General features: G+C 48.3%; 1 protein-coding gene across 1 annotated transcript in view; it reads right to left on the bottom strand.

The window, feature by feature from the left end:
• LOC126491709 (zinc finger and SCAN domain-containing protein 5B-like) overlaps positions 1 to 7779 on the bottom strand; it is a 31577-nt gene extending 23798 nt beyond the window's left edge. The window contains exons 1-5 of the mRNA XM_050127537.1: positions 7420 to 7779; positions 6189 to 6386; positions 3010 to 3151; positions 2793 to 2903; positions 1675 to 2345 (exon numbers count right to left, since the gene is read on the bottom strand). Of these exons, the coding sequence (XP_049983494.1) occupies positions 1675 to 2345; positions 2793 to 2903; positions 3010 to 3151; positions 6189 to 6386; positions 7420 to 7779 (1482 nt within the window). The remainder of the gene's footprint in view (positions 1 to 1674; positions 2346 to 2792; positions 2904 to 3009; positions 3152 to 6188; positions 6387 to 7419) is intronic.
• Positions 7780 to 10232: the final 2453 nt, after the last annotated feature.

Here is a 10232-nt window from a genome sequence, read left to right on the forward strand (position 1 = left end):
AAACCTTGTCTCAGAAAACAAAACAAAAAATAAGAAAGAAAGAAAGAAAGAAAGAAAGAAAGAAAGAAAGAAAGAAAGAAAGAAGAAAAGGCACACACCTTTGGTCTCTGTACTCGGTGTAAGACTTTAAGACAATCCTGAAGCCATTTTTGACAATTCTGAATCCTCTCAGCCTCTGCCATAGTGCTTCCCCTCCTCCCCTGGGAACCAAGGACCTAACAGCTACACTCGCACATACTCAGTTCCTGAACAATTACCCATATACCTACGCTTTGGTTTGGTCCCCTGGGTCAAAATGACCTCTTACCTCATCTGATCTGGCAACAGCTCTCCAGTCAGTTATTGGTAATAGCCCTTTCAAATAAGCCAATCAGAATAGTCAAAGAACAACCCCCCTTGCTTCTGTGGCCCCTTTAAAAGTAGACTGTACCCGCTATTCGAGGTCCCTCGGCTTCCCGAATGCTGGGGGACCCTGTCATGACAGAATTAATAAAATCCTCATGCTTTTGCATCGGCTGTAGTGTGTGAGATGGTCTCTGGGGGTGACTCCTTCCCGGTGTTTGGATGCCAGAGTCCAACATCGGGAGGCAGATCTGAGTTTGAGGCCAGCCTGGTCTACAATGTGAACTCCAGGATAGCCAGGACTACACAGTGAAATCTTGTCTTGAAAATATAAAAGGAAATAGAAAGAAAAGAAAGGAAAAATATTTACAAAATTGTGGGTTGAATGAGCAACCCACAAACACACAGAAAAATAAGCCATGGCTGGGTGGGTCATACCTTTAATCCCAGCACTCAGAGACAGGAGGCTCTCTGTGAGTTCAAGGCCAATCTGGTCTACATAAATGAGCCTCAGGCCAGCCACAGCTACCAAGAGAGAAGTAAATAAACAAACGAATACATGAAAAATTTAAGTTTAAAACATTAGTTTGAGTATACCTGTTCTAAACATTTATCTGAGACTCAATTTTCATAATTTCCCTGTGCAACTCTGGTTGTCTTGGAACTCACTTTGTAGCCCAGGCTGGCCTGGAACTCCTAAGATCCACCTGAGTGCTGGGAACATCATGCACCACCACATCTGGCTCTGAAACTCAATTTTCATTGAAATATTAAGAAAAATAATGGTAATGGGGCAATATACACAATTTACTATAAAATTGTCTTTTGCCAGGTAATTTATTGGAAAAGCCACATTCTACAGTGTTATCAGGGGACAAATGTCACTCCCATTTTGCCGTTCAATATTGACAACAATATTAACAATACATAATCAACCAGTAACAATGTGTGTATAAAAAGCCTGCCAAGGAGCTTCGTGGTCAATCTGGGTTACATAGGTAAGTGGGTCTCTTTAGTTTCAAGCTAGCCTGGTCTACATCGTGAGTTCCCGGACAGCCAGAGATACATAGAGTCTCAAACACCAGTGGGGGGGCCATAGTGAAACCCATTTGTCCTCAGACCTTCAGGCGATGAGACAATCCTAGCTTCCATGGTACAGGAAGCGTGGACCAGGGGTAACCTAGCAACTGTCTATGTGATTCTCGACATAGAATCACAAGGGCACCTCTTTTTGGATTTTCGAGACAGGGTTTCTCCGTAGCTTTTTGGTTTCTGTCCTGGAACTAGTTCTTGTAGACCAGGCTGGCCTCGAACTCACAGAGATCCGCCTGCCTCTGCCTCCCGAGAGGGCACCTCTTTCGAGTGGGTTTTCACGTGCCGCATCAGCGTCCCCTTCTGTCGAAAGGCCGCGTTGCATTCCATGCACTTGTAAGGTCTTGCGTCGCTGTGGATGTCCATATGGACCTTGAGGTTGCCCTTGTGGTTGAAGCGTTTTCCACAGCTCTCACACACATACGACATCTCCTTCGTGTGGGTCCTGATGTGATCCAGCAGGGATGACTCATGGGTAAACACCTTGTTGCAGATGCTACACCAATAAGGCTTTTCACCCGTGTGGATGCGCTGGTGAACTCGGAGGTCTGAGGACTGCAGAAATCCCTTTTCGCACAAGTGGCACCGAAAGGGTCTCTCTCCTGTGTGGGTCCTCTGGTGGATGATAAAGTGAGACTTGTAACGAAAACTCTTGTTGCATTGTTGGCACCCAAATGGAACCCGGCCAGGCCGTAGGGTAGCGACTGCTAACTGCCCATCTTCTGTATTGCCCACACAGGAGCCCCTTCCTTGAGGAGTGGGCAAGCTGTCTGCACTGGAGTTGCTAAGCCTCTGAAGACCCGTATTCACAGCTGTATCCCTGTTTGCTAGAATATGGGTGACCGGTGTGGCCGCATCCATGTTTGTGACTCCCCGGAGCATCACTGAGGCAGCTTCTGCTTGGAGAGGATCTAGTGAGAGGGATTCCACATAACACTTTAAAACCTGAGAGCCCTTGGACTGGAGAGATGACTCAGTGGTTAAGAGCACTGCTTGTTCTTCCAGGGGTCCTGAGTTCAATTCCCAGCAACCCATGGTGGCTCACAGCCATCTGTAGTGAGATCTGGTGCCCTTTTATGGCCTGCAGGCATACATGCAGACAGAATACTGATACTGTATATATAAAAATCTTTAAAAAAATATAATAAATCTTTAAAAAATTAAAACCTGAGATCCCATCTCAAAAATGTATTGCACTTATCTGCTTGATTACGGGGTGGGAGGTGCCACCCTAAGAATGCAGAGGGCAGAGGATAACTTTTGGGTTAGTTCTCTCATGTCAGCATGAAGGCCGGGGATTGAACAGAGGCAATCGGGCTTAGTGGTAAGTGTCTTTTCCCACGAAGACACATACTTACTAAAGACCACCTCGGCCATACCAGACTCGACAGAACTAAACTCTGGTGTTGGCTGGAACAGCCCATTAACATCCCAGGTCTGAGAGCTCACCTGTAACACTTTCTGGAAAGCTGGTGACAAAGAAGGTGTGGGGGGGGGGGGGAAGGGGACAACAACTTCCTCCCACTGGGATGGGAATGCTGGACAAGGGGTAGTAAATTCCCACCTCGTACTCACCAGGATCCTGCGTCGGCTGAGGATCCTGAGGTAAAGACAGGTCATTCCAGTCCTGTACCAAGTCACTCCACTGGCTCCACTCAGGTCTCAGGTAGTCTAGCTCTCTGCTCCCAGGAACCATCTCCAGAAAAACTTCCTCTTCCTGGACAGGAGACAATGGAGAACAATTATGGGATGTATCATCCAGTGGAGAGCAAGAGCATAGAAATCTGCCTCTACGGACTGGAGAGATGGCTCAGTGGGCTCTTCCAAAGGACCCGGGTTCAATTCCCAGCACCCACACGGCAACTCACAACTGTCTGAAACTCCAGTTCCAGCAGAACCCAACACCCTCACACAGACAAACATGCAAGCAAAACACCAACGCATAATAAAATAAACAAAAAAATCTAAAGAAAGAGAACAAAAGAAGGAAAAAAATCTGTTTCTACTTGATCTGGACCACTAAATTTTTCCAGGGTTGAGGGAATGTTCACACTTCTACGGTCCACCCCAGTACCCCACATAAATGATTTGTATTTGTAATGATTAATATTTGTAAGTCTGTTACTAATTAATGTCAAGCTGCCACACCTCCAAACCTCATGTTGGTTGCTATTTTAATTTTCTTCCCTGCCTTTGACTCTACATGCAAAATGCCTCTCAACCCGGGTACTTTTAAGATGTGGGGATAATGAAACTAGATGAGGGATGGCTCAGAGGACCTGTGTTCAAGTCTCAGCACCCACAAGGAAGCTCACAACCATCTGTAACTCCAGTTCTTGTCGGGGGGATCTGATGCCTTTTTCCTCCCACAGGCACCAAGCACACATGTGGTGTGCAGATATATAAGCAAGCAAATTAGCCACACATGTAAACATGGGATAACCTTAAACCAGTCAGCAATTGAAGGATGATTTCTGACTGGGGAGGGGTCTCCTCTGGGGCATAGTGTGCACTTTGATAGTGACTGGACTCTCAGCAGCTGGGTGTGGCCTTGCACGCCTTTGATCCCAGCACTCAGAAGGCAGAGGCAGGTGAGTCTCTGAGTTCAAGACCTGCATAGTAAGTTCCAGGACAGCTGGGGCCATGTCAAGAGACCTTCATCAAAGGGGGAAAAAATTCTAGACACTCCGTGTAGGTTAACAGATCTAAATCAAGCTCAGAGGGTGTAGTAGACCACACAGGCAATTTCAGCGGCTGGAAGGTAAAGGCAGGTAGGTCACGAGCTCAAGAGCAACCTCCCCTTCGTGACTAGTGGAAGGGCAGCCTGAGTTACAGGGCATCCTGCTTCAAACAAAACAAAACCTAAAGTGTCCTGGAGCCGTTACCCCCAGGGGCCAAACCACTCCTTGGAATTTTCAAGGGCCTGGGAATCAGCATTAGATCATCAGACCGGACAGCAAGCGCCTGCCTTAACCACTGAACTATCTCTCTAGGATTCCTGTACTCTTAAGCCTTTATTTCTGTGTATGTGGGAGTCTATGCCATTTCAGTGTTTGTGCCCCAGGAAACATGATGGTAGAGTCCTCTGGGTGAAGATGGTGCTGGGACTCAAGCACTGGCCCTCAGAGGAGCAGCAAGTCTGCTTTCTCCCGTGCCCAAGCATGTGGGTCTGAACCCAACCCTCACCAAACCTCTCTCCCCAGGGATGGTGCCATGCGCTCACCTGGCTGATGCACGACTCAGTCCTTGGCAGGTTCTGTGACCCCAGACTAGCCTCGTCACCGCTGAGACTATCATCCGACAATACCACCATGTTCTCACCCCAGAGATCTGCCTTGATTTTGGCCATTTCCAAACCGGAACCATGTAGAAAGGACATCTGTCCTTGGGAGATGACAGACTGTGGGGGATGGGGAACAGGTGAGAGACCCCAGGTAAGATTCTAGAGGTGGCTCTCAGAACTCCATTTCTTTCTTGACTTAGCATTCCAGCTGGAATTACCATATTTCCTCGGTGCATACAAGCAGTTCTATCTGAATCCTTGTCAGTCTGCACGCTAGCCCATGCCTCACACGGAGAACATCCTCTCATCCACAGAAACATGGTGTTATGTGGATGAGCTGGTCCCCAAGCAGAGAGAGACAGCGAGAGACAAAGTGACGGACAGGGGAGAGAGGGAGGCTTTTTTTCTACATCTAAACTACCTTGCCTGCAGTTCTAGAACTCAGGAAACTGAAGTGAAGATGATGCCAAGGTTCAGGGCAGCCTGGGCTACAGTGTGAAACCCCGCCCCTAAACAAACAAAAACCATGCTTCCCCATCCCTACCCATACCAGCTGACTGGTTTCAGGTTTGGGCACACACTGTATTTGCAGTTTGATGTTGATGCTGGCTTCACAGGTTTCCTGATATCACAGGGTGTCACTCTGTTGGCCAAACAGCCTTGACCTCAGAGATACTGCCTCCTCAGAGCCAAGATTAAAAGCTTGCCCATCCCACCTGATCCTTATTCCACACTTTCCTGTGTGTGTGTGTGTGTGTGTGTTATTTTTTTTTAATTTGAGACAAGGTTTCTCTGTGTAGCCCTGGCTGGAACTAGCTCTTGTAGACCAGGCTGGCCTCAAACTCAGAGATCCACCTGCCTCAGCCTTGGGATTAAAGGCTTATCTGTTTTATATTCCCACCAGTTCCTCCTTTCCCTTTGCTCCCACCTCCTCCCCCACCTCTTTCCCACTCCCACGAGAGGGCAGACCTCTCATGGATGGTGACAAAACATGGCATATCAAATTGTAGGAAGACTAAGCACCTCCCCTTGTATTAAGGATAGGCAAGGCAACCCAGTATGAGGTGTAGGGTCCCAAAAGCCAGTAATAGTCAGAGACAGACCCTGTCCCCACTGTTAGGAGTCCTACAAGAAACCAAGCTACAGAACTAGCACACATACGCAGAGGGCCTAGGTCAGTCCCATGCAGCCTGCAGCCAACACAGGCAATGTTGCCTGGCGATATTCTGCTATGCTCAGAGATCAACACCTATCCCAGCTGTCAGAGGCTCTCTCCACACTCTCAACGCTAAGCTTTAAAGCAGAAGGGCAGGCAGGTCTCCATTCTGCATAACAATGTCTTAAGCGTGGGACGGACGGCCACAGCTGGTGTGTCCCACCCTAGCCTTTAACAGATCGCCCACAAGCCCACAAACTCCGGCCTTCTAGTTCCTTCTCCCAAACCACACCAGAGATTGTGTCACACACTTGCCTGACTGGTGGACGGCTCTTCAGTCTCCAGCAGGTTCTGCAACTCTGGGCGAGCCTGGCCTCTGTTGGGGGGCTCCTCGCTCTCTGATGGGTACTCTGCAGACCATCTCACGTCACCCCATCCGTTCTCCACCTCTGCAGCATTCTCAGTACCGGGATGCCGAAAGAGGTACATTTGTCCTTGGGAGTGGATTATGGACTGGGGAGGGGGAGGGGAGGGAGGGAACAGGATGAGACCCTGGGTAAGAGTCTTGGCTATCCCTCTCGCAGGACCGTTCCTGGGCTGACTTAGCAACCCAACTTGATTTATTTGCAAATCTGTCTTCCTGGACATGGATTGACCCACAGGGTCATACTCCAGCTACACAGTGAATTAGGGATCAGTCTGGGCTACATTGAACCCTGTCGCAATACACAAGGAGTGGGGTGGGGGCTGGAAAGATTAAGAGCACTGACTGCTCTTTCAGAGGACTCGGGTTTAAGACACAGAATCCACATGGTGGTGGCCCACAGCTGTCTTTCACTCCAGCTCCAAAGGGAGCACCTGATACATGTGGTGACCAGGATACATAGATTATAAAAACAAAATGAGCTGGGCGGTGGTGGTGCACGCCTTTAATCTCAGCACTTGGGAGGCAGAAGCAGGGGCATCTCTGTGAGTTCGAGGCCAGCCTGGTCGACAAGAGCTAGTTGCAGGACAGGCTCCAAAGCTACAGAGAAACCCTGTCTTGGGGGGGGGGGGGACACAAAAACAAACAAGCAAGAAAAAAAACAAATGAGTTGGGCGGTGGTGGCACACGCCTTTAATCCCAGCACTCAGGAGGCAGAGGCAGGCCTGAGTTTGAGGCCAGCCTGGTCTACAGAGCAAGTTCCAGGGCAGGCTCCAAAGCCACAGAGAAACTCTGCTCAGAAAAAAAAAAATGAAAACAAAAGCAAAACAAAGACAAAACAAAAAAACAGAAGGTGGGGCTTGCGCACTCTTGATTCGAGATTAGCCTGTTAATTTACAGTAGTTCTGACCTGTACAATTCCTTGGCTTCTAAATAAAGTTACTGTGCCACAATCACAGACAAAACAAGTCCACAAAAGTCCCCAAATATTGCCACTTAACTCTTAGGAAGCAAAACTCTCCTCTTACGGGCCACTGAGTAAGGGCACGAGCCTCAGCGGTCTTAGCTGTGTTCAGGCCACAGCAGCCCCCGTGGCTGTCCTTCCCGAGCCCACTTGCTTACCCATTGGCGCGGCTTCCCGCCGCTCCTCAGTAGTTTCTCCAGTTCTTTGCAGCTCTTCACTCCGTTCTCTATCACTATGGCCTGCAGCTCTGGCCCCACAGAGATCATAAACTTCTCCAGCACTAGCTGGTCCAGGATCTCCTCCTTGCTATGCAGGTCCGGTCTCAACCACATAAAGCATAGCTCAGACATCCGCTTCAGAACCTGGATGGGATCGGACCCCTCTGAGGGACTAAACTCTCTGAATTTTAGGTGCCAATACTTGGAGTTGTAGTCTTGCTTTTCCGCATTTGTTTCCTGGGATACTAGTGATGGCATCTCTTCTGATTGGAGGCTGTCTGGTGGTACGCTTGCAGCCATGTCTGTGATTCCACCCCATTGGTGTTTCGCCTCCATGTATATCTGTGAGAGGGTGTCGGGAACCCTGGAACTGGAATTACAGACAGTTGTGAGCTGCCACATGGATGCAGGGAGTTGAGCCCAGGTCCTCTGGAAGACCAGCCAGTGCTTTGAACCTCTGAGCCATCTTTCCAGCCCCCAAGATAATTTTTTAAATCAATTATTCTAGATGTGTATGATTAAATGTACCCATAATCCTAGGCAAAGAAAAGGTGGGAGCCCAACACTTTCCATAATTTTGAAACCACCCTAAATTACACATTAAGTATCAAGTATTAAGTAAAAGAGATGAAGGCTACAAGAGATTCACTTTGTTTTTCAAGACAGAGTTTGGCAGGGCAGTGGTGGCGGTGGTGCACGCCTTTAATCCCAGCACTTGGGAAGCAGAGGCAGGTGGATCTCTGTGAGTTAGAGGCCAGCCTGGTCTACAGAGTTCTAGGACAGCCAGAGCTGCTACACAGAAACACCCTGTCTCAAAAAATCAAAAAGCAAACAAACAAAAAACAAAAACAAAACCCAAAACAAACCAAAAAGCCATTTGTGTACTGTAGAGATAGCTCAGCAGTTAAGAGCCCTCCTTTCTCTTCTAGAGAACTCAGATTTAATTTCTAGCACCCATGTTGAGGCCTAGGAGCATAGTGACATACAACTTTAATCCCAGCTCTGGGCAGTCAGAGGCCACCAACACCTGTTTTGGGTTTTTCTTTTTTTCAAGACAGGGTTTCTCTGTGTAACAGTCTTAGCTGTCCTTCCAGAACAGGCTGGCCTCGAACTCACAGAGATCCGCCTGCCTCTGCCTCCCTGGCTCTCTTTCTTTTTCATTTTGACACAAGAGTAGGGCTATGCAACCCAGACCAAATTCATTCAGCAACTTCCCTCCTGAGAGCTGGAATTACTACAAGCAAGCGTCCCCATAGCCCACCACAACGAATTATTGTTTTCTTTATCCCCACGGCTTAGTATAATTGTGTTGATTAAGAATAACTGCCAGGCCGTGGTGGCATATGCCTTAATCCCAGCATTCTCGAGGCAGGGGCAGGCAGACCTGTGAATTCGAGGTTAGCCTGGTCCACAGAGTGAGTTCCAGGAATAGTCAGGGCTACACAAAGAAACCCTGTCTTGAAAAACCAAAACCAAACAAACAAAAAGGAATACTGTACCTGATTCCAGCCCCGAAAGCTGGGGCAGGAGGAACTAAATCCGAAACTAGACCCCATCTCAAAAGAAAAAAATAAAATAAGTAAAAATAATTTTTAAAAAACAAATTCATGCAATCGCATGACCTAGCGACGAGTGTGTCAAGGGATATAAATGGAACCGAAGTAGAACCCGCGCTTGGAGTCCAAAACAGCATCCTGGTGACTTACCAGGAAGAAAGAAATTCATCCAAGGACACAGTAGGAGTTCTTAGGTAGGTACCTGGGGGTTCTTTTTGTTTGTTAAGAATGCCTCACCTGCTGCCCCATCTACCCGGGAACTCTACACGCACGCTCCACACGCACGCTCCTGCCTCAGCCACGAGTGCGGAGTTACAGGGGCTTCGTGCCCAGCTCAACAATGAAGGAGCCTCCATTGCGTAAGCATCCGAACACACAACCTCGCTCACCCACCTTCCTCCCTGGTTCACCTACCCCTGGTGTTGTCTTCGCTTCCACAGTCTCGATTTTTGCAAGCTCTTTCCGCTATGCGCCCGGAAGCGCTAGAATCGTCGCTTATATAAGGAAGCAAGGGACTGTCTTCCGGTTGTGAATCCGCCCAGGAATTGCCTCGAGCCCCTAGTCGCCATTTAAGGCGTCATTTTCCCGAGATTTAACCTGGGACTGCCACAGGGAGGGGATTAATTTGTTAAACTACCAGGGCGCGGTTCTAACGCATTGTATCGGGGAGGGTAAGACGGGAGGTTTGTTAGGAGCCTGGCCTCCTAAGTGTGTGTAAGGCCAGTTGAGGACGTTCGTAGAGACGCCCTCTAGGGGCTGGCTGGAGGGATGGCTCGGTGGTTAAGAGCATTGCCTGCCCTTCCTAAGGTTCTGAGTTCAATTCCCAGCAACCACTTGTTGGCTCACAACCATCTGTAGTGAGGTCTGGTGCCCTGGAGATACACACAGACAAAATATTGTATACATAATAAATAAATAAATATTTTAAAATAAGAGATGCCCTCTAAAACTTAAAAAAAAATGAGTAATCAAACCATTTTATCAGCCTCGGTTCAGACGTCAGAGTGTTTGCCATAGCACACAAGCGGCCAAGGATCTGTCCCTAGCGTTGCATAAAACCCGGGTGTGGTGACACACACCTGTAATCCCAAGTAGGAGACTCAGAAGTTTAAGGTACTTTCGCGATAGCCTGAACGACAAGAGACCCTTTCTTTTCTCTTTCGCTCTCTCTCTGTCTCTGTCTCTGTCTCCCTCTCT

The sequence above is a fragment of the Alexandromys fortis genome, unplaced genomic scaffold (assembly GCF_014885135.2).
Source record: "Alexandromys fortis isolate MF-2015 unplaced genomic scaffold, M_Fortis_MF-2015_v1.1 scaffold_267, whole genome shotgun sequence".
Classification (NCBI taxonomy): Eukaryota; Metazoa; Chordata; class Mammalia; order Rodentia; family Cricetidae; genus Alexandromys; species Alexandromys fortis.